This window comes from Hemiscyllium ocellatum, chromosome 10 (genome assembly GCF_020745735.1).
Source record: "Hemiscyllium ocellatum isolate sHemOce1 chromosome 10, sHemOce1.pat.X.cur, whole genome shotgun sequence".
In the NCBI taxonomy this organism is placed as follows: domain Eukaryota; kingdom Metazoa; phylum Chordata; class Chondrichthyes; order Orectolobiformes; family Hemiscylliidae; genus Hemiscyllium; species Hemiscyllium ocellatum.
Window position 1 is genome coordinate 64,745,571 of NC_083410.1, and position 25,261 is coordinate 64,770,831.

Sequence of the window (25,261 nt, forward strand, 5' to 3'; positions counted from 1 at the left end):
AGCCTTCAGTAATGAGATAACTAGAGTCCAGAGACAGTTTATTCCAGTTAGGGTGAAAGGAAAGGCTGGTAGGTACAGGGAATGCAGGATGATTCGAGAAATTGAGGGTTTGGTTAAGAAAAAGAAAGAAGCATATGTCAGGTATAGACAGGATAGACAGAATGAATCAGAGTGTAAAGACAGTAGGAGTATGCATAAGACGGAAATCAGGAGGGCAAAAAGGAGACATGAAATAGCTTTGGCAAATAGAGTTAAGAAGAATTCAAAGGTTTTTTACATATACATTAAGGAGAAAAGGATAACTATGGAGAAAATAGGGTCCCTCAAAGATCAGAAAGGCAGCCTTTGTGTGGAGCCACAGGAGATGGGGGAGATACTAAATGAGTATTTTGCATCAGTGTTTACTGTGGAAAAGGACATGGAAGACAGAGAATGTAGGCAATAGTGAGTGACATCTTGAAAAATGTCCATATTACAGAGGAGGAAGTGCTGGATGTCCTGAAATGCATGAAACTGGATAATTTCTCAAGACCTGGTCAGGTGTACCCCTGAACTCTGTGGGAAGCTAGGGAAGTGATTGCTGGGCCTCTTGCTGAGATATTTGTGACATCAATAGTCACAGGTGAGGTGCTGGAAGACTGGAGGTTGGTGCCACTATTTAAGAAAAGTGGTAAGGACAAGCCAGGGAACAATAGACTGATGAGCCTGACGTCGGTGGTGGGCAAGTTGTTGAAGGTAATCCTGAGGGACAGGACGTACATGTTTTTGGAAAGGCAAGGACTGATTCGGGATAGTCAACATGGCTTTGTGCATCGGAAATCATGTCTCACAAACTTGATTGAGTTTTCTGAAGAAATAACAAAGAGGATTGATGAGGGCAGAGCGTTAGACATGATCTATATGGACTTCAGTAAGGCATTCGACAAGGTTCCCCATGGGAGACTGGTTAGCAAGGTTAGACCTCACGAAATACAGGGAGAACTAGCTATTTGGATACAAAACTGGTTCAAAGGTAGAAGACAGGGTGGTGGTGAAAGGTTGTTTTTCAGACTGGAGGCCTGTGACCAGTCGAGGGCCACAAGGATTAGTGCTGGTCCACTACTTTTCGTCATTTATATACATGATTTGGCTATGAACATAGGAGGTACAGTTAGTAAGTTTGCATATGAGACCAAAATCGGAGGTGTAGCAGACAGCGAAGAAGGTTACCTCAGATTACAATGGGATCTTGATCAGATGGAGCCATGGGCTGAGAAGTGGCAGATGGAGTTTAATTCAGATAAATGCAAGGTGCTGCATTTTGAGAAAGCAAATCTTAGCAGGACTTCTACACTTAATGGTGAGGTCCTAGGAAGAGTTGCTGAACAAACAGACCTTGGAGTGCAGACTCATAGCTCCCTGAAAGTAGAGTCGCAGGTAGAAATATTAGTGAAGGTGGTGTTTGGTATGCTTTCCTTTCATTGGTCAGAGTATTGAGTACAGGAGTTGAGGTCATGTTGCGGCTACACAGGACATTGGTTAGGCCACTGTTGGAATATTGCGTGCAATTCTGGTCTCCTTCATATCAGATGGGTGTTGTGAAATTTGAAAGGGTTCGGAAAAGATTTACAAGGATGTTGCCAGGTTTGGAGGATTTGAGCTATAGGGAGAGGTTGAATAGGCTGGGGCTGTTGGCCTTGGAGCATTGGAGGTTGAGGGGTGACCTTATAGAGGTTTAGGATAATGTGAGAGGCATGGATAGGATAAATAGACAAGGTCTTTTCCCAGCTAGGGGGCATAGGTTTAGGGTGAGAGAGGAAAGATATGAAAAAGACTTAAGCGGCAAGTTTTTCATGCAGAGGGAGGTGTGTATTTGGAATGAGCTGCCAGAGGATGTGATGGAAGCTAGTACAATTGCAACATTTAAGAGGCATTTGGATGGGTATATGAATAGGAAGGGTTTGGAGGGATATAGGCCGGGAGCTGGCAGTTATGACTAGATTGGGTTGGGATATCTGGTTGACATGGACAAGTTAGACCGAAGAGTCTGTATCCATGCTGTATAATCTCTAATGACTCTGACTCTACTCTCAACTCAATTTGACTTTTGCCAACGAAAATAAACATCACTCTGTTCTTCCTAATTTGGAGTTTAAAAGTTCAAAAGATATCTCTAGCACACATCATACCTTACTGAGACTACAAGGAGAAGAGCCAAAGATCAGTAGTAAAAAGGTAAAAGATTAAGTTGACTTAAAAATCTGATAACATTTGCAAGCCTGATGAGGGTTTTGGAAAGATTAGTCAATGAAAGGAGGCAAGGAATTTTACTGTTTTGAAACCATGGAAACTAAGCTTATTTTTCAAAAAATAGTTGTAGTTTAGTTATAGGTAATGACCATTATTTGTAATATGATAATGTTTAATTGTAGTAGATGTAAAACAACATTGTCACAAAAGTGGGTTTGTGTCTGTGACTGCATGGTGAGATTGAGCAATGGTCCCAGGCTAACATCAAATCAGGCTAACAGATATGAAAAAAATTTGAAGTAAAATTGCTTTAGTTTGAAGATACAGTTGTATGTTAAAAGAATGGAAATGGACAGAACACATGACATTGACCTAAGCACCAGAAACATCAATGGAAATCACAAAAGCTCTCCTGACCAACATCTGGGCTTTTTCGGTGTTGGTGTTGGTGTTGGTGGTGGTGGTGGGAGGTCGTACCTTTCAATTCCTCAGTCATGACTGTCACCATCTATGGGTATGTCCTGTACCTCCAGGATGAAGCCACCCAAGGTAGTGGCATTGTGACAAGTGGTCAGGATCATTCTTGTAAACCTTATCTGGATTCCCTTCAGGGCTCATACATCCTATCTTAACACAGGGTTCAAAACTGCTCACAATGTTCCAAATGCAGTCTGACCAGAGCTATCATACAGCCTCAGCAGTACATCTTTGTTCTTGTATTCTCACCCTGTCAAAATTAATGCTAACATTGCATGTGCCTTTCTAATGAACCTGCATATTAACCTTAACAGAAACACAAATTCTGACTTTTTTTTTTGTGCCTCAGATTTCTAAAGGCTTTCCCTACTTAGAAAATAGCCAATGCCTCGCTTTCCTACCAATGCACATGAACCTCCACATTGGCCACCTTGACTCTCCTATTGATCACAAATCTATCTAACTCAACCTTAAGTAGAACCAAGAGTTCTGTCCACACAGCTTTCTGTGACAAGGAGTTTCAAAGACACTCAACCCTTACAGAAGGGATTCCTTCTCATCACAGGTCTTAAATTCACATCCCTTAATTCTGAGATTATGCCCTCTGGTCCTGGACTCTTTCATGAGGGGATACATCTTCTCAGCATTTACCCTGTCAAATCCCCTTGAGTCCTATATGTTTTAATGAGATCACCTTTCATTCTTCTAAATTCCAGTGAGAAGAGTCCCAACCTCTTTGGTCTTTGCTTATAAGACGATCCCTCCATATTAGGAATTATCCCAATAAATATTCTCTGAACTGCCTCCACAAAATAATATCTTTCCTTTAATACAGGAACCAATATCGCTCTCAGTATTCCAGCTGCAGTCTCACCAGCATCTTGTACAGTTACAATAAGATTTCTCTACTAAGTGCTAATCCACTTGAAATAAGGGCCAACATTCCATTAACCTTTGAGTTCCTGCTGCACCTGTATGTTAGCTTTGCATTTCTTGCACAAATATTCTCAAATCCCTTTATGTTACAATTTTCTGCAGTTTTTCCTCCATTTAAATAATACTGTTCTTTTGTTCTCCCTTGCAAATAAACAATTTCACATTTTCCCATGCTATATTCCATTTGCCGTTTTTTGCCCACTTACTTAACCTATCATTATCTTTCTGTAAATTGCTTCTATCCTTCTTGCAATCTGTCTTTACTTATTTTTGTGTCATCAGCAACAAGACATTGACTTCCGTCTTCCAAGTCATTGTTATACATTGTAAACAGTTGTGGTTTCAGCATAGGAACCCACTGGTCATGGGTTAGCAACCTAAAAAAGAACCTCTTATCCCCACTCATCATTTCCTACCCATTAATCAATTCTCTATCCATGCTAATTTACTATCTCCAACTCTTACCCTAAGTCTAAATACAACACATCTACTGATTCCATTCTATCCGCTTTGGTTAAGATTTAGTTGACTAATTCAAAATCTATTCATCTCTTGCTTAACTTTATTCAATATTCTGCTGTCATATGCATCCTGAGTAGTGAATTCTGTAGATCCATGACCTTTTGAGGGAAATAATTCCTCCTCACCTCTGATTTAAACCGGTTACCCTAAAACTATGAATTCCCGTTCTCGACTATCCCAGTCGAGAAACAACTATTCTATGCCTATGTTCAGTCAGTTTTCATCTTCCATCTATTTTAATAACAATTTTTTTCAATCTCCTTTGTGGAAATTTGTCAAAAGTTTTGTAGGACATGTAATACAACTAATTCAAATTATATCCCATGCAAGAGTTCAGTGCTTACATGTTTAACTATTGCACATTTGGAAAATGGTCCAGCACTTGGATAACTGATACAAACGTTCTGGCTGCTTTGCCTATTCTACAAGGTTTCTTCCTTGCCTTTTCTTCAACACTAACCACCAAGTTGACCATATTAAGTCATTGGACAGCAGGCTTGGAAATGACTATTTCATCAAAATAAGCAGCGTGCCAACACCCATTTGCAGGTACATTTGACACTTCAAGACATCTGAACAATTATAACTGCCCATGGAACTCTAAACAAACAGGAAGTTAATAAAAAAGAAAATTGCCAAGTAAATCAAGTACCCAAGTATTGTGTACAGCCTACTTAATAATTCACTTTACATTTTAAAAAAAGATGACCTGAAGTAAAAAAAATTGGGAACTTACTGTTAAAAGTTTAAGTAATAAATTGAAACTATTCCAAATAAATTAATATTAGACAGCTTACCAGCATTAGCTTTCAGAGAATACTGCCACAACTACACAAAAACAAGTTAATTCCTCATTCATTCTTCGCTAAAATTAATAGTAGAACACATGGACAGGCACTAATATTGAATAGATGGCACAAGGCAATATGTTCAAATAAAATTGCTCTCACTCCCTTTCAAATTTAATCAGGTTAGTTCCAACACAAACAAAAAAGATTTCATTATCTCCTTCTACAATTCCCCGTGAGGGGTAGAATGGACAATTGTGGCTTTAAATACACTAGCAGCTCAAAATCTTCACAAATCAATCTAAACATGTGCCATGCATAAGATTTGACTGCAGGAACAAACTCACCCAGGCCAAACTGCATTCTCCCTCAACAGGAATATCTTTTAGGCTAATAAGCCTATAGTTACCCACTTTTTGCCTCCCTCCCCTTTTGAGTAGCAGTGTCACATTGGCAGTTTTTCAATCTGCTGATGTTTCTCCAGAATCCAAAGATGTAGGGGAGATCAGATACAAACAGGAAAAAAAACAGTGTCTGATCATACACATGTAAAATAAAGCAAAACACTGTGGCTGTCAAAAGATCATTTCAAATAGTGAAATTCCATTGGTGAACTGTCAGAATCTCAATCCTGAGGCAAACAGTATTATCTGCCTTTTCCAAGGAAAAATCAAAGGGGAAAAAAAGATCATGGAAGAGCTTAAAATTTACGTTTAGCCATAACAAATGAAGTATATAAAATTTTTTTCAGAATATATGTCCTCAATGGCAAGATGAGCGGCAAAGCTGACTACAGCTTGTGCAGACAATCTCCAACATGTCACAGCAGACCCTCTTTTGGCAAAATGCATCTGTGCATAAGCAGATGCTATCACAACAATGCTCATGTACACATTAAATAAATTGCTGTGGTCCCTATGTGAATGTGCAGCTGAATGTCAAACATGGAGATTCTGAAACAATCACTTCCCTGAATTAATTAGCTAGATATGTAATCCATCAAAACTAAACGGAAACAAATTGAATTAACTGCCCAAACATGCTGCCCGAGAGTGAAACAATCCCAATTTAACGTCTGGAACATTGCAATATTATTTAAACTGTTCCTATTTTTACTCATGAAGAAGGGTTAATAGACAATTATGCTGAGACTGGAAGAAAATGCCTTAGAACATATGAAGAGTACCGTGTAGGAATACTTTAGCAATACAGTGATGCAAATTCAATAAAACTACCAAGCCACAATCACTCATATAGAGTCAAATAGAAGAGGAATTTCAACCCATCAAGTGTGCACCAATCTATCTACACTAATTCTAATTACCAGCACTTGGCCCATAGATTGGAACTTTATGACACTTCAAGTGCTCTTCCACGTACTTAAAAAGTTAAGGGATTTTTCATCTCTACCAGCTTCCCAGGCAATACATTCCATATTCCCACCACTCTCTACATGAAAAAAAACTTTTCAAATCCCCTCTAAACTTCCTGCCATTCACTTTACAATTATGCCTCCTTGTTATTAACCCTTGAACTAAGAGGGAACAGTTGCTTTATATTTTTCCTGTCCAAACAATCTGGTCAATCTTTGTGTCTTATGAATGGAATAAACTTTTTGCAAGGTTTGCAGCTCAGGTTGAGGTTTAGGGTATAGGTTTGCTTGCTGATGTTGTAGGTTAGCAAACCTACACCCTAAATGCAATAAAAATATTGTACCCTATTGAGCTGAACCCCTTCTAAAAGTTATAAATTTCACATTGTTAATAGTATTTCAATCATCACAGCTAGAGGGGAAATATAATAGTCTTCAGTGATGGGCAGTTAATACTCAGAAGTTTGTCTCTACCCTGCCATGTGATTTGATTAGCAGCATCATCTTTGTCCTAGGAACACTTGGTGTACATTCATGGTCGCTGCAAATTTTACTGCTTATAACAACATTCTTTCATTTAACATACTTTTAACTTTTGGATTAATTCTTGATAGATTAATCAACAGACTCAAGTTATTACATATATGAATTAGACGTCATTTTTCAACAATACTTACTTTAGCCGTAAAGATGGCCTGTCTGGCCTCCGGTATCATATACAGCTGCTGGATTGTGGAAGCTAAGTAACAGGTCGCTCCAAGATTTGTCAAACCTACAAACCTACACTCAGCCCGCACATCATCATGAGGCCAGTAATCCCACTTGTATGGTGCATGAGATGCTATATTAGAAAAAAAGTGGGGTTTAATTCAAAATTATTTTGCCACAGTTCACATTAAATTGTATCAAACTTGTACAACTCAATGAAAAATGCATCACACATCATAATTTTACCTTTTATTTAAGCTCTCTTCTTTTAGAGATCAAATACATTATAGAAACAATACTAACTTTTTGTCTTTGAAGCATTATGAGAATTTCTATTAGAAAAAAGTGAGAATTAAAAAAATAAACGTGACATTGCTTCTAGCCACCAGCAATGTCTGTGAAATGTTGAAAACTAAAATACGCAAAGGTAGAACATGCTGAGGATGAGAAAATTCAGGCAAGATAAAATTTACCCCATGGTATTAATACTTAAAACAACAATGCTGGAGCATTCACCAGAGCATAATTTTATGCATGTTTTGCTACTGAACATAAAGCAGCTGGAAGTATGCAAAAGGACAACATTCTATTCACATTGAGAACGTTTGCACAGCATGGCCAATTCAGAGACAACCTTTAATGGGTAGGAGGACTTGGCTAACATTTCTGATCAGGTAGATAAGTGGAAGATAACATTCATGTTACTTTTAATCTTGGTCTGGTATGGTCATTAACAGAGTAAAATGCAGTCATCTCCCTTCGGGCTAAATGACACCTTCACTGCTTAATCATCTACCATCAATACTTTGGTCATGACTACTGCCCAGAGGCTTCATTAATCCATCTCTGTTAATATTTGAGTGACAGAAGTGGGGCGAATCCTTTTGCAGTCTGCAAATAACTTCTTCATCTTTCAGGCTTTTCAGCCTTCAAGTTTAGATTGAATCCCCACCTGTCTTACACTCACATGTGCTTCGCAGCACAATTATATTGTCGTGTAAACATCATCAACTTGAAGTTTCCTCAAAATGTCAGAAACCTGTATTGCTATTCCTTCCAGACTTCAAAATTTAGGAATTCCTAATTTTGCCCATCTCTTGGTGGAATACATGGAACATTGCTTGTTCCAATCCTACTAGAGTCACTTCCCGCAACTTGTTTTCTCCATTATGTTGATAATATCATCACTGCTATTTGCCTCTCTTATTCAGAACTGGAAACAATTATCAATTTCACTTCCAAATTCCTTTCTCTTCTCACCTTCACCTGTGCATTTGACTCCTCCCTTCCCCGACATCTGTGTTTACGTTCCTGCAGGCAGGCTGGCCTTCAAAAGCCCCTAAAAACCCACTAATTCCAATAACCTGGACTTTTGCTTTCTGTAAGACTCCATTCCATTCTTCAAGTTCTCTCTCGCATCTGTTCTGATGTAGACACCTTCTGCAGGAACTGTCTTGGAAATGTCCACTTTTTGCCTCAACCAAGAATTTCCCGCCAACATGGTTAACAGGGCTCTTATTCATGTTTGACCCACTTCCTACCTTCACCCATTGTCTTCACTCCTACAACCCTAACAGGATCTATGGGGAGTCCCCATTTTCCACCTCACCAGCATCTGCATCTGAGCACGCATAAGCCACCTTTCCACAGTCTCCAGCAGAATGCCACCACCAGACACATATTTTACTCTCCTTTTATCAGCATTTTGCAGGGATCATTTCCTCTAACCCATTCCAAACACCTCTCCACACCCTCACAGCACTCTCCTTTGCAATCATAGAAGGTGCAACACTTGTCCATTTACTTCTCCTCTCCTCACTATCCCAAGGCATCAGACATACCTTCCAGACGAAGCAGCAATTCACCTACAATTTACTCAATCTATTCTACAGCTCACAATGTGGTCTCCTCCACATTGGCAAAGAGAAAGGCAGACTGTGCAAGCGCTTTGCAGAACATCTATGTTCTGTCAACAAAAATGATCCCGAACTTCCAGTAGTCGGCCACCTCAACATACTATGTTAGATCTGGCGATAAATAATGAGACGGGTTTCTTACAATAATGCCAGAGTAAAGGATCCCATCGGAAACAGTGAACATAATGAGGTAGAATTTAGGGGGAGAACTTGGGTTGGACACTGCATGAAGCCTAAGAAAGAGTAATTACAAAAGGCACAGCTAGCTGGAGTGAACCGAACGAGGGGTTTAGCAGTAAAAATAGTTGAAAAACAAAGGTACTTGCTTAAGAAAACTGCTTGTAGCTCACAGCAAGAATGTATACCAATGAAGAGCAAGGATTCTTGGAAGGGGATAGAGTAACTATAGTTCATCAGGGAAGTTAAGGTTGGCATCAAATACAAAAAAAAATTGGCAAACATTACTGATAAGCCAGTGGGCCGGTCAAGTTTTAAAAACCAACAAAGGGTTACCATAAAAACAAATCGAGAAGATAAAGATTCAGGGGAAATTTACAAGTAATATGAAGATGGGCAGTAAGAGCTGCTTTAAATATTGAAAAAAACAAAAAGAGGTAAAGGTTAACATCAGACTCTCAGAGAATAAGGATAGAGCAATAACAGTGAGGAACTAAACGAGGGAGTTGAATAACTACTTTGCATCAATCTTCAGAGTGTAAAATACTGACAGCATGCCCAAATTACTAAGTAGGCAAGGGGCAAAAGGGAAATAATTATACTATAGCAGAATTAAGCTATTTGGCCCAGAATCTGTCTGCAGTTTGATCATGTTTCTCAAGCCCAATCCCCTGCATTCTTCTGATAAGTCTTGATCCTTTCATTAATTAAAAAACCTCTGTCTTAAATAAGCTTTAGACTCCACAGCCCTCTACAGCAATGATTCTACAGATTAACCACCTCTGACTGAAGAAACTACATCTCATTTTGGTTCTAAAGGATTATCTCTTCACTCTGAGGCTGTGCTCTCCTAGTCTCTCCAACTAGTGGAAACATCTTCTTTACATTGAGATTTATGAAGAAGTAACAAAAAGGATTGATGAGGGCAGAGCGGTAGATGTGATCTATATGGACTTCAGTAAGGTGTTCGACAAGGTTCCCCATGGGAGACTGGTGAGCAAGGATCTCGTGGAACACAAGGAAAACTCGCCATTTGGATACAGAACAGGTTCAAAGATAGAAGACAGAGGGTGGTGGTGAAGGGTTGTTTTTCAGACTGGAGTGCCACAAGAATTAGTGCTGGGTCCACTACTTTTCATTATTTATGCAAATGATTTGGATGGGAGCATAAGAGGTACAGTTAGTAAGTTTGCTGATGACACCAAAATTGGAGGTGTAGTACACAGTGAAGAAGATTACCTCAGATTACAACAGAATCTTGATCAGATGGGCCAATGGGCTGAGAAGTGGCAGATAGAGTTTAATTTAGATAAATGTGAGGTGCTGCATTTTGGGAAAGCAAATCTTAGCAGGACTTATACACTTAATGGTAAGGTCCTAGGGAGCGTTGCTGAACAAAGAGACCTTGGAGTGCAGGTTTATAGCTCCTTGAAAGTGGAGTCGTAGGTAGATAGGATAGTGAAGGCGGCGTTTGGTATGCTTTCCTGTATTGGTCAGAGTATTGAGTACAGGAGTTGGGAAGTCATGTTGCGGCTGTACAGGGCATTGGTTAGGCCACTGTTAGAATATTGTATGTAATTCTGGCCTCCTTCCTATCGGAAAGATGTTGTGAAACCTGAAAGGGTTCAGAAAAGATTTACAATGATGTTGCCAGGGTTGGAGGGTTTGAGCTATAGGGAGAGATTGAATAGGCTCGGGCTGTTTTCCCCGGAGCGTCAGAGGCTGAGGGATGACCTTATAGAGGTTTATAAAGTCATGAGGGGCCTGGATAGGATAAATAGACAAAATGTTTTTCCTGGAGTGGGGGAGTCCAGAACTAGAGGGCATAGGTTTAGGGTGAGAGGGGAACGATTTAAAAGAGACCTAAGGGGCAACCTTTTCATGCAGAGAGTGGTATGTGTATGGAATGAGCTGCCAGAGGAAGTGGTGGAGGCTAGTACAATTGCAACATTTAAAAGGCATCGAGATGGGTATATGAATAGGAAGGGTTTGGAGGAATATGGGCCGGATGCTGGCAGGTGGGACTAGATTGGGTTGGGATGTATGGTCGGCATGGATGAGTTGGACCGAAGGGTCCGTTTCCGTGCTGTACAAACTATGACTCTATGACATTCACTTTATTGGGCCTCGAAGGATTCTGTAAGTTTCAATGAGATTTCCATCCCCTCCCCCCCCTTATACTTCTAAACTTTGAGTACAGACCCAGAGTCCTCAACCGCTCCTTATATTTCAAGCCCTTCATTCATGTAATCAATCTTGTAAAACACCTCTGCATCCCCTAGAATTCCAGCACATCCATCCTTCGGTGCAGAGTCCAAAACTGCTTACAATGTTCCAAATGCAGTCTGACTACAGCCTTCCACAGCCCCAGCTGTACATCGCTGCTGTTGTCATCGAGCCCTCTTGAAATGAATGCTAAAATTGCATTTGCCTTCCCTATTACCAATTGAACCTTAAGAAAATCCTAAACTAAAACTCCCAAGTCCCTTTATACTTCAGATTTCTGAAACCTTCCTAATTTAGAAAATAGTCCATGCCTCTATTGTTCCTACCAAAGTACAGAACCTCACACTTACCAAATTTATTCCATCTGCTACTTCTTTGCCAACTCCCCTAGCCTGTCCCAAGTCCTTCTGCAGTGTATTTGCTTTGACATTACGTGCCCCTTCATCTATCTTTGTGTCACCTGCAAACTTAGCAACAATGCCTTCAGTTTCTTCATCCAGATTACCAACACCGAACACCGTGAAACTACAGTTACTGGCTGCCATCCTGAAAAAGAACTCCTGATCCCTACTCTCTGCCTTCTGCTAGTCATGATGTGGAGGTTCCAGTTGATCTGGGGTAAAATGAAAATAAAATGAAAACTCACATGACGCTAGGTTATAGTCCAACAGGTTTATTTCAAACCGCAAGCTTTCGGAGCCCCTGCTCCTTCCTCAGGCAGCTCGTGAGAGAGAATACATTGGTCACAGAATTTATAAGTAAAATATCAAAGGGCATTACAATTTGTGCAAATGCATTGAACAATCAGTTAGAATGGAGATGCAGGTTTAGATGGATTAATATGTAAATCCCAGAATTTCTTTTAAGTCACTGCCCCAAGATAACTTCAGGTTTTACCAGAATAAAGGTAACACCTCTAGTCAGACAATGTATTTTAGGCATGAGGCCATGTTTTAAGCCTGTTTATATTTCTAAAGTAGGAATTTATAAAACTGACTGTCTACAGATCATGTGCTTTTTGAATAAAATAGAACATATGTGCAAATACAAATCTCCAAATGCAAATTCACCTCATGGATTTATATGTGCATATGCGTGCGTGTGTGTGTGTACGTGCACAGGGGAGCAAGCACATGCAAAAGGGTGTGTATGTGAATGCCTGTGTATGAGAGAGGTGTACGCGTATGCGTGTGTGAGGGAGAGTGGGTGTGTGTCTGTGCTTGAGAGTGAGAATGTGAGCGAGTGAGAGAGAGAAAGTGCGTGAGTGTTCTTTGCAGCCCGGAGCACCTTGCCAAGATCTTCCCTATGCCTCCACTTCTCGCTTTCAAACAACCGTCAAAACTTAAACAGATCACTGTTCACGGCAAACTACCCAGCCTTCAGGACATCGAACACACCATATAATGACAACTCCTGCAAGACATGTCAAAGCATAGACATGGATACTACAAGTGAGGACTCCACCCACCATATGCACGTCAGATACTCATGTGATTTGGCTAACATTGTCTGTCTCATTTGCTGCAAGCAAGGATGTCCACAAGCATGGCATATTGGTGAAACCAAGCAGACGCTATGACAATGGATGAATGAACATCAAGCAACAATCACCAGACAGGGGTGTTCCCTCCCAATGGGGGGACACTTCAGCGGTCAAGGACATTCAGCCACAAATCTTTGGGTAAACCTTCTCCAAGGCAGACTTTGGGACATGAAACAATGCAGATACACTCTATTTTATTCAAAAAAATCATACGATCTGTTGACAGTCAATGAGGCATTTTATAAATTCCTACTTTGGAAAAAAAACCAGCCTGACAGATTCAAACTTCTAAAATACATTGCTTGACCAGAGTGTCACCTTTATTCTGATAAAACCTGATATCTTGGGGCAGTGACTTGAAAGAAATTCTGGGATTTGCATATTAATCACTCAAAACCTGCACCTCCATTCTAACTGATTAAAGGCTTAATAGTCATCCAGGTTTGTTCAATACATTTGCACAAGTTTTATGACCCTTTAATCTTTTACTTATAAATTCTGTGACAGACTACTGCCTAAGGAAGCAGGGGCTCTGAAAGCTGGTGGTTTCAAACAAACCTATCCGACTACGATCCTGTGCCATGGGATTTTTGATTCTGCTAGGCAGCCAATCCTCTGTCCATGCCAGACCTTGCCCAACACCAAGGGCTCTTACATTATTTAGCAGCCTCCTATGTGGGATATTGCCACAGGCCATCAAAACCCAAATAGATCACGCCCACAACCTCCCATACGTCTAACTTGATCATTATCTCTTCCAAGAATTCTGACAGATTTATTAGGCATGGCCTCCTCTTGATGAAGCAGAGCTGACTCAGTCCTATTTAACATGTAACTATTACTAAACATGCAGTGCTAGGAAAACTAAAGGGGTTAAAGTCCAATAGGTTCCCTGACCTAATGGAATGCATTTTAGGACATTAATGGAAGCAGTGATAGAGATAGTGAATGCACCCTAGTAGTAATTTTCCAAGCATCATTAGATTCAGGAAAAGCTCCAGAATTGTTGTTGGAAAGGATCCGAGGGACAGGATTTACATGTATTTAGAAGAGCAAGGACTGATTAGGGATTGGCATTGTGTGTGAGAAATCATGTCTCACTGACTTGGTTGAGATTTTTGAAGGAGTAATGAAGAGGATTGATGAAGGCAGTGATCGACATGGACTTCAGTAAGACATTTGACAAGGTTCCTCATGGTAGACTGTTTAACAAGGTTAGATTACATGGAGAACGATCTATTTGCATACAGAACTGAGTCGAAGGTCAGAGACAAAGGAAGGTGGAGGGTTGTTTTTCAGACTGGACCAGTGGTGTGCCACAAGGAGCATTGCTGGGTCCACTGCTTGGTGTCATTTATTAAAATGATTTGGATGTGTATTAAAGGGGTATGGTTAGTAAATTTGCTGACGCCACCAAAATTGGAGGTGTAGTGGATAGTGAAAAAGATTATCTCTGAGTACAATGGGACCTTGATCAGATGGGCCGAGGAATGGCAGATGGAGTTTAATTTAGAGGAATGTGAGGTGTTGCATTTTGAAAAGACAAATCAGGGCAGGACTTCTACACTTAATAGTAAGGTCCTGGTGAGTGCTGATCAAAGAAACCTTGGAGTGCAGGTTCATAGTTCCATGAAAGTAGTGTCACATATGGACAGTAGAGTGAAGGTATTCTTGCCTTTATTGGTCTGAGCATTGAGTGTAAGAGTTGGGAGGTCATGTGTGGCTATACAGGACATTGTTTAGGCCACCTTTTGGAACAATGCATTCAATTCTGGCCTCCCCGCTGTAGGAAGGGAGTTGTGAAACTTGAATGGGTTCAGGAAATATTTGCAAGGATGTTACCAGGGTTGGAGGGTTTGAGCTACAGGGAAAGGCTGAGTAGGTTGGGGCTATTTTCCCTGGAGCATCAGTGGCTGAGAGGTGATCTTAAAGAGGTTTATAAAATCAGGAGGGGCATGGATAGGATGAATAGCCAAGGTCTTTTCCCCAGGATAGGGGAGTCCAAAACTAGAGGGCATAGGTTTAAAGTGAGAGGGGAAAGATCTAAAAGGGACTTAAGAAGCAACTGTTTCACACAGAGGATGCCAGAGGAAGTGGTGGATGCTGGTATAATTGCAACATTTGAAAAGCATTGGGATGGGTAGGAAGGGTTTAAGAGGGAATTGGCAAGATGCTGGCAAAAGAGATTAGGATATCTGGTCAGCATGGACAAGTTGGACCCAAGTGTCTCTTTCTATGCTGTACATTTCTATGACTCTAACTGGAGAACTGCCAATGTAGCACCTTTACTTAAAAAGGAAAAGGAGACAGTCCTAACATCTGTTGTACAGGCAATGTTAGAATCTATTATAAACAATATAATAGTTAGTAGACATATATAACATGATCATGCAAAGTCCAGCATTGCTTCACAAAGGGGAAATGATGGTTGACAAATTTACTAAAATTCTTTGAGGATGCAACAAACAAAACAGATAAAGTGAAAACAGTGAATGTAATATATTTGGATTCTCAGAAGGCATTTGATAAAATACCACACATTATGGTACTTAAGATGATAAAACTACATTGTGTTGCAGTTAGTACGTTAGCATGGATACATGATTTGCTAACTAACAGAAGAGACTTGAGATATGGGGAGCATTTTCAGATGGCAACCAGTAACTAGTGGAATGCCACAGGGATCAGTGCTGGTGCCACAACTGTTTACAATGTTAATGATTTACGGACGGAAAGTGAACACACTGACACCAAGTTTGCAGATGACAAAAAATAGGTGGGAAGGCTAGTGGTGAGGATGACACAAAGAGTCAAGGCATCAATCACAATTTTTTTTATTAGCAAATTAAACACTCATCTCTCTGCCTTGTTCTCATGATTTACTGTAATATTCCAGTTTTATGTCAAAAATTAACTTGAATATTTCTAAAGGAATTGGTCTCAAAGATTTCTTTGGCAAGATGAAAAGTTGAGCTCCTCTGTGTTTCTTCATGTTTCAAATTCTTGTCACAGAAGACAAGTTCTTCTCTGCAGTGCCTCCAGTAACTGAATCTCAATCGTTTCTGGGCCACTGCACACGGATATCATATTCAGGATGTGATTTAATCAATCAGAGAACTGTGCAAATTGTCTGTGACTTCCATTTGGTTGTACTCTACTGTTTTAGCTATGAGCTTAAAAATGTGTTGCTGGAAAAGCCCAGCAGATCAGGCAGCATCAAAGGAACGGGAGAAATGGCGTTTTGGGCATAAGCCCTTCTTCCTGAAGAAGGGCTTATGCCCGAAATGTCGATTCTCCTGCTCCTTGGATGCTGCCTGACCTGCTACGCTTTTCCAGCAACACATTTTTAAGCTCTGATCTCCAGCATTTGCAGTCCACACTTTCTCCCTGTTTTAGCTATGAGTTCAACATTCAAATCATTTTACTGACTGCTGCTCTAAATTGAATGGGAATGATGCATATTAAATTCAATAAAGTTTCCAGGTTTCTCTTCAGGTTACCCATATTAATTGCTACACTATTTTTGTATGCATTATCCATTTTTGTTCCCAATGTGCGGCACTTCACATTTTTCTACATTAAACTCCAAATCCTTTGTTCATCCTGTCCAAACTGCTTTATAATTCTTTTCAATTTCTGGTTTGGGATAATCACCAAAACTTAGTAAAATTGTCTCGAGTGCTTGAACCCAAGTTAATTGATGCCAGTTAGAAATGATATTGGTTTCAATATGGACACCTGGGACACTACACTTATTGCGTCCAGCTATCTCTGTATAAGTCACCAAAAGTGCTTGTTATTTTCTATCTTCAAATTCATGTCAAACTTTTACCAGTAATCCTACAGTTTTGATTTTTAACTATTAGCCTTTCACAAGGAATCTTTTCTAATGCTAATTACAAATTAAAGAGTTGTACATTGCTGACAGGAGACAATAAGTCAAAACTTTTTGTCTTGCATTCATCAGGACCAGGATGCAAGAAACAAACGGGAGAAAAAGGGACACTAATTTATACAACATAACAAGAAGATGCTGACTATTATGGCCATTGTTAGCATGGAGATACAACAAGAATAGTTAAATTGTCAATCTTACTTCTCAGTTCAGGCAGATAGATTCTAATTGGTCAGGGTGTTACCACAGAACTGCAGCAGAGACTGGTGGTCCTCATGACCCTTTTTATCAAAAGAAAACAATTAACCACCGTGGAATTGGATTTTGCTCCCTCAAAATAAAGGGACATTGTTAAGCAGGATGCTTCCTTTCTATAAAACCGTTAGCCAATTAACGTCACCTCTGTTTAGTACTAAGCCCGTTGATAGCTATGTTTTTTATATGGTCAGCACAAAGCTTTATGTTTGACCTTTCTTGAAAAGTTCTCAGTTCTTTGAAATTAGCCACTTAAAAATTTCCAAATGCAATTACAAGTCTTCCTTACATTGCATGTGTTGTGCCATCACCCAGTTGTGTAGCAGCCTGTAGTTTTCTGCTGAGCCCTTCACCATTTCCACTAACAAGTCGTAGGCTGCTGCTCTGGAGGAATGGGATTTACACTTTGGTTGTTGTCTGTCCTTCAAGCTTGGAAGTAAGAACAGGAGATTGAACACATCTCTTAGGAATTCCTACGATAAAAGCACAGGAAATATTGCTTTGAATCTCCGTATTTAGCAAGCACAAACAAAATGAGCTGACTAAACACACTAATGTGCATGATATGTATCTGTAAACTGGTTATACAAATTTAAACAATATTGTTTTAATGGATATGATTCTTGCTCCATACTTCATCCTAACTGACACAACTACTGTTTGCCAACAGCAAAATTGTAAATCACTATAATTAGGCTGCACATGCTAGTTATTCCAATTTTACATTTATTTCATTCTTATTTTTGTAATTTAGCCAATAAATTACTAGATTTATATTCTTAACCATATGTAATACTTACATAACTTGAAAAATTACAAGATGAACAACCTAAATGAATCTCACTGAGTTCACCCATAACTTTCTTTTCATTCTTTGGATTTTGTCATCCCCTACCTCATGACCAACTTGGTTTCAATATTTGGAGATGCCGGTGTTGGACTGGGCTGTATAAAGTTAAAAATCACACAATACCAGGTTATAGTCCAACAGATTTATTTTGAACCACTAGCTTTTGAAGCGCTGCTCCTTCATTAGGTGGTTGTGGAGAATAAGATTGGAAGATACAGAATTTATAGCAAATGTTTACCAGTGTAATGTAACTGAAATTATATATTGAAAAAGATCTGGATTGTTTTTAAGTCTCTCATCTTTTAGCATGACCATGTTGGTTTCAGTTCTTTCATATGTAAATCGGAAAACTTTTTATTTATTAAAAAGTTACATTATTGATTGAACTTCAACAATAGGCGTCATGTTGGCCCAGATAATGTACTGAAGGCGTGAGTTTCCCTGTGAGGCTGTCTGTGCCACCATGGTCAGACTGATTCTAATCTAAAAGACAGATTTACAGACTCTTACATGGATTCATGTAGTTTTTGTGCAAAGTAAAATGTAATTCTGCAAGTACAAATTCTCTCCATAAACTTATATGTAATTTTATTATATGCTCAGCACAAAGCTTTATGTTTGACCTTTCTTGAAAAGTTTTCAGTTCTTTGAAACACATAAAAGTTTGTGGGGTGAATTTGTACTCGCAGAATTACATTTTGCTTTGTTCAAAAACTGCATGAATCCATATAAGATTCTGTAAATCGGTCTTTTAGATTAGAATCAGTCTGACCATTGTGGCACAGATGGTCTCATACAGGGAAACTCACACCTTCGATACATTATACATGGTTAAAGTTCACTTGAGAATATAACTTTTTTTAATAAAGTTTTGCGATTTACATATGAAAGAACTGAAACCAACATGGTCATTCTAAAAGATGAGAGACTTAAAAACAATCCAGGTCTTTTTCAATATATCCTTTAGGGAGATGTAAAGGATCTGAAGTGGGTACAGAAACAGTAGGCTGGGATGTTATCAGAGATAAAGGACATCTGTTTTGAGATTAGAAAAGTAGAACCCTTTCTCTTCAAAACAAAGAGGACTAAGTAATAAAATATTCAACATTTTTTGAAGAAGAGAGGTTTTGATGAGCAAGTTGGGGAAAACAAAATCCCTTTGGTGTGTGGATCCATTAGTGGTCATTGGTTCAAACCCATCAGAAATGGAACAGTTTTCTATTTGTTCATGCAATGTGGACATTGCTGACCAGACCCTCATTTATTGCTCATCCCCCAATTCTCAGACAGCAGTTACAAGTCAACCATATTGCTGTGGGTAAGGATGGCCGATTTCCTTCCCGAAAACCAGGTGGGCTTTTACAATGATCAATGGTCACTATTAGTCTAGCCTTCTTCTTTTAACTACAGGTTTTTTTTTATTGAATTCAAATTTCACCATTGGCCACACTGAGATTCAAACCTATGTCCTCAGAACATCAGCCTGAGATTCTAGACTGCTAGTCCACTGACACATCCCTAGTACACCAAACTCTCCCAAACAGATGGGAGAGGAGGTGGAACATTTTCACTCAGAGTTGCTAAGGCCCAGAACTCGCTATCTCATAAGATAGTGGAAGTAGATTCCATAAATAATTTTGAATGAGACTTCTACAGGTATTTAAGCACGATGCATTTCAAGGATCTTTAACAGAAAGCAATGATGGAGGACCAATCAAGGCTGCTCAATTAAAGAGGTTATACATCCACACCGGCCCAAGTGGCCACTTACTGTGCTTTATCACTCTAAAATGCTATTTTCATTTACCTGCCCTTCTCGAGAGAATTTAAATGGAGGCTTGTGCTTTATGACCACTGTGCAAAGTCGCAGAAGTCCTGTAAGTCCATCATCTTCAATGTTACTATCTTGCTGATCAAGGATTTCCCTGCTACATAAAAAAGGGGAAGGGAAAGAAAAGAAATAAATATGCAACAATACAATAACAATGTAATCCTGAGAAAAGCTTTTAAATTTATGTTGACCAACCTGCGAATGCAGTCAGCAAGATGTCTTGCCAAGGCATCCAAATCTAACAGTGTTGTCTGCAGAAAAAAATTGATAATAACATACATACAGTATCAACACAATCATAACAATGCCTTTAAAGTAGCAAAATATTCAAAAGGTACTTCAGAGAAGAATTAATTTTTTAAAAAAATCTAAAAACCTCTCAAAGAAACATCAGGTATAGCCAAAAGCTTGGTCAAAGAGGTAGGTTTCATGATGTATATTAAAAAGGACAAAAAAAGGTTGAGAGTAAGAAAGGTTCAGGGAATGAATTCCAGGGTTATAGCCTCAAGAACTACAAGGCATGGTGGCTATTAGTGTAGCAATTAAAATCGGAGACGCACAAAGCTTGAGATTCTACCAACAGCAGTCTATAATGTTCTCTGAAAAACTGCATTAAACAAACTGTATGATTCAATAGCTGCAAAACTACTCAAAATTAACAATGATGTAAATACTGTGAAAAATCCTCTGCCATCATTCACGTTGAACCAAAGAATATACCTCTACGATATTACTCCTTGTGACATTTAACACATTATCAAGTTACCTAATTTCTACTGATTCAATAAATCCAACTGCAAATGTATAAATTCTGGCTGATCTAGTGGATACTTCAAGCTCAAAGACCATGACTTTGAAAAGTTGCGCACAACATACCAATGTAAAGTTAATTATATGACATAATGAAGATAAGATTGCAACAATATACTCTTAAATGCTGGGAGTTAAATAAATGCTGTTTTCAAATAAAGAAATTAACAAACGTTATTAAATTTTTGTTAAAACTGATGTAAATTTAATTTAAAAGTGAAATGATACTGTTGAATAAAAGGGAATAGAAGCATATTATAATATTACTGGGCTGTTAATCCAGAAACCTGAAAAAATGCTCTGCAGAAATAGTTCAAGATTCACCACTGCAGCTAGAGAATTTTTTTCTCTCATTAATGATCTTGAAACAATCAGTATGTGTTTAAAATTTAAAAAGTTTGGTTCACCAGTAGCCTTTCGGAACGGAAATTTCTGCTGTATTAATTCAGTCTGCTCTACCAGATATGATTCCAAACTTACAGCACTGTGTTTGACTCTTAAATGCCCTTTTCAAGAGGTCTAGCAAACCACTGAGTTGTATCAAACTGTCAAAGAAAAGGAAGATCAGATAGATGACCCAAATGTTGGTCTCTGGACCAGATGTACACTGCCATGTCAACCCTCCAAACTCATCTCCATTGAGATTTGGGGACATGTGCCAAAGTTAGGAGAGTACAACATAGACCAATTAAGAAAATCTGATATAGTTGTCTTACTTAATTATACCTTACAGCCAATGTCCGAGACTTCTCCATTACCATCCATGGGTACAGTTGCCCAACAAGAAAGACAGATGAACCAGAGCACAGTGATATACACAGTCAGAAAGAAGTCAACAAATATTTATTCTAGATGCCTCAATACTGGCTTAACATAAGAAACGAAAATATCTGACATCTCCACGTGAAGAGATAAAGGGTTAATTACACATCTACTCTAAGAACAGCTATCAAAAATGTCAGTGATGTCAGATTATGAGGAATTGGAGATTGATTAGGAAGGGTCCAGAAGATGTTCTCTTATACCATCCATTCTTTATAATTATTTAAAGTTCACTTACAATAGCACAGATATGATGTAAATACAGTGACTGATGGTGACCAGACACACAGAACCAAAGGCAAATGGCAAAGATGGCTGGAAGAAAAAACCAGAGGCAGCAGAGTGCTACAGAAAAAAGACAAGGTGAGTCTAGTAGGAGGTGGAGGGTGGGAAATGAGGAAAGTGTGCCAAGCAGGCTAAGATAAAAGGTAGGGAGGAGGGACTTAGGGGAGGGGCATTGGAAATGCAATTGGTGGAAGGAGGTTAAGGTGAGAGTGATAAGGTGAGGGTGATAGGCTGGAGTGGGGGTGGGGACGGAGAGGTCAGGAAGAAGATTGCAGGTTAGAAAGGTGGTGCTAAATTCGAGGGTTGGGACTGAGACAAGGTTGGAGGAGGCGAAATGAGGAAACTGGAGAAATCTGAGTTCATCCCTTGTGGTTGGGGAGTTCCTAGGCGGAAGATGAGGTGCTCTTCCTCCAGCTGTCGTGTTGCTATGGTCTAGCGATGGAGGAGACCTGCATGTCTTTGGTGGAGTGGGAAGGGGAGTTGAAGTGTTGAGCCACAGGGTGGTTGGGTTAGTTGGTCCGGGTGTTCCAGAGGTGTTCTCTGAAACGTTCCGCAAGTATGAATATCAGATAGGCTGAACGTTGTAAGCAGAACAGATTTCTTATTTCAGGTGACAGAGAATTTCCCTGCGGTCAGCACACTGACTCTGACTCAAGCCATTTCATTAATCAGAGGTCTACTAACACAACCAGAAGACAACAACCACAAAGGAATAGGATGCCATTCCCATCTTCAATTCCTGTCTGCATTCCAGCAGGAAAATTCCACATTGATGCCAACCATGCCCAACCAGCAATGCTGAACAATATGCTTACCGTAATAAGATAGGCCATCGTGAGGTGATTTGCTGAAAACGCAATAGAACATTTCAAATTTCACCAAGAAAGTTTCAAAATCCATCACCCTAGGTTGTAACTGTCTAAGAAGTCGATACTTCTGAGGACCATAAGATATTTTTCTCAGGCAAAGTGGTAGTAAAATGGTGACAAGAGGTTAATAAAAAAAGCTATTCAGGAGAAAGGATATGCTTATGTCCAAATTGGATCATTCCACTATTTAATGTTCAGAAATTGTTGATCTATATAAGTGGCAGTCGGAGACTGCAATGGTGTCTTCCCAGCAAGCTATGGCAACACCCAAATGTCTTTCCAGTGTAGAAACCATACAAATTATAGAGAAATAGAATGCCTTGGTGAAGCTGTGAATTCAAGTATCAAAAGGGCTGAAACAGGTCAAAGTTAAACAAGAATTGGAACTGAGTAACTCAAAAAGACAGTGAAGTTAAAAGCACAGTTATTATTAATTACACATTACTATCAAGCTTCCGAGGATGAAATAAAGAGGTAGCATAAGATTTCCGAAATAAAGAGGTAGCATAAGATTTCTGTGCATAGACAGCATGTGTTCACAAGAAGTTTATAAAATGAATTGAGATACAACAGGAGGAAAAAGTCTTCCTTTTACAAAAATAGTCAGAACTCCAAGAGCACCATAAATTGTTAGCTGAGGAAACAATTCATGAGTGATGATCCTGTCTTTATAAATGAAACCTGAGGTGGAGATCAAATATCTCCCTTTACATGTACAAAAAAACAATGAGAAGCAAGTCCTTTTAAATAACATTGATCATCTGCAGAAAGCAGATGAACTTTTGAAATAAAGGCTAAGATGTACATGCGGAGGAAACAATTTGCTTTCCAGCCTGCAGAAAACAGAGCTACAACCGGAATTTCATTTAGATCCCGGTCCTGAAATCTATGTCTTTATCACAAATGATGCACTTCTAATTTCTGAAATAGTACCGAAAATGAATTGCCTACAGAGAATTTACTGCCCATTCTATTCTCGCACTTATCTTCCCAGGAAATGACAGAGGTGAACATTAATCCTATTCACCTTCTAAATGAAATGAGATGTCTCAATCAAAAAACATTAGATTGGCAGGTGGGGGGAACTGAAGTTGAGTTAAACATTTATACTAAATGTTAATTGTTAGAAGAGGAATAATTCAACGAATGGAACTTCTGAAAAAAAAGTGATATTGCACTTGAAATGTTAACTCGGCCGTTTTTTAAACCACAGGTGCTGCCAGGCCCACTTGGCCAGCATTTTCTATTTTAATTCCAGACTTTCAGCATTCTCGGTATTTTATTTTTATTTCAGTGTCCTAGATCCAACTATTTGGAGGTGCCGGTGCTGGACACAACCACCTGATGGAGTGACACTCCGAAATCTAGTGCTTTCAAATAAACCTGTTGGACTCTAACCTCGTGTTGTGAGATTCATTAACTAGATCCAATTAATTTGTTTGTTTCATCAAAGACCTTCTTTCTATCAATAGTGTCAGAAGTGAGATGTTCGCTGATTATTATACTGTGTTCAGTTTCATCCACAACTCCTCAAACCATGCCTTCAAGCTATAATGTTCAGATAATAATCCAGAGATTGCAATCCTCTGGGACATGCTTCTTAATTTATTTCATGGTACTCTCCAAATATGACCTCTAACCTACTACTTTCCCACACTGCTGGGTCCCAACATGGATCAGAATCATTGAATTATTACTACAATAACTTGCAAGCTTAGGAAAGCTCTCACTCTGACAGCAGGTTGAAAATGTACCATCTGGTACTCTCAATCTTGTTTACAAAGAATCTCAACTTCTGATTACTGAATCCCCGACAACTGCCAGATCACATCCTCCTTTCGCCAGTCCTTCAGTTTGGACAGCTATCTGCTCAAAAGATGCTATGGTCAACTTTCTGCACTTTAGTCGAAAAGTGTGGTGCTGGAAAAGCACAGCAGGTATGCATGTGTGTGCACGCATCCATGCTTCTGTGTGCGCGCGCGCGTGTGGGTGTGCGCTCGCACACGTGTCTGTATGGGGAGGACTGAGTGATCAACAGGAGGGTGGGAGTTAGGGTTGGGAGAAAGATAGCTGGGAAGTCGATAGGTAGATGCAGGTGTGGAGGTGGTGATCGGTCAGAGCGGAGGGTGGAACAAATACATGGGAAGGAAGATGGACAGGTAGGACAGTTCAAGAAGGCAGTGCCAAGTTGGAGGGTTGGCTCTAGGATGCTGTGGGGGGTGGGGGATGAGGAAACGTGAAATTCTGGACTTTAGTTCTATCTTTGTAGATGAAAGATACATTGTTCCTTCTGAATAATTCAGTTTCTGTAAATCCTTGTTCTCTGTCTCACCCAGGCTCCACTTAGTCTGCCTCTATTCCTGATGAAGAGCTTTTGCCAGAAACGTCGATTTTCCTGCTCCTCGGATGCTACCTGACCTGCTGTGCTTTTCCAGCACCACTCTAATCTAGACTCTGGTTTCCAGCATCTGCAGTCCTTGTTTTAATCCACTTAGTCAACAGACTACTAATCACTCCAATCCCATTCTGAACCTGTGACAAAGTGTATGACAAAGTATGGATAAAGTTAAAATTCACAACAGCAGGTTATAGTCCAACAGGTTTATTTAGAAGTACAAGCTTTTGAAGATCTGCTCCTTCAACTAGCTACTTAATGAAGGAGCAGCGTTCTGAAAGCTTGTACTTCCAAATAAACTATTGGACCATGACCTGGTGTTGCATGATTTTTTTAAATTTTGCCCACCCTAGTC

The 25,261-nt window shown here is 39.5% G+C and overlaps 1 protein-coding gene across 5 annotated transcripts in view; it reads right to left on the reverse strand.

The window, feature by feature from the left end:
* Positions 1-25,261, reverse strand: part of usp34 (ubiquitin specific peptidase 34) — a 472,579-nt gene that overhangs the window by 112,604 nt on the left and 334,714 nt on the right. For all 5 annotated transcript variants that reach the window (XM_060831547.1, XM_060831550.1, XM_060831548.1 and 2 more), the window contains 4 exons: positions 19,921-19,976; positions 19,702-19,822; positions 17,334-17,517; positions 7,002-7,165 (listed from right to left, as the gene is read on the reverse strand). In XM_060831547.1, coding sequence (XP_060687530.1) covers positions 7,002-7,165; positions 17,334-17,517; positions 19,702-19,822; positions 19,921-19,976 — 525 coding nt within the window. The remainder of the gene's footprint in view (positions 1-7,001; positions 7,166-17,333; positions 17,518-19,701; positions 19,823-19,920; positions 19,977-25,261) is intronic.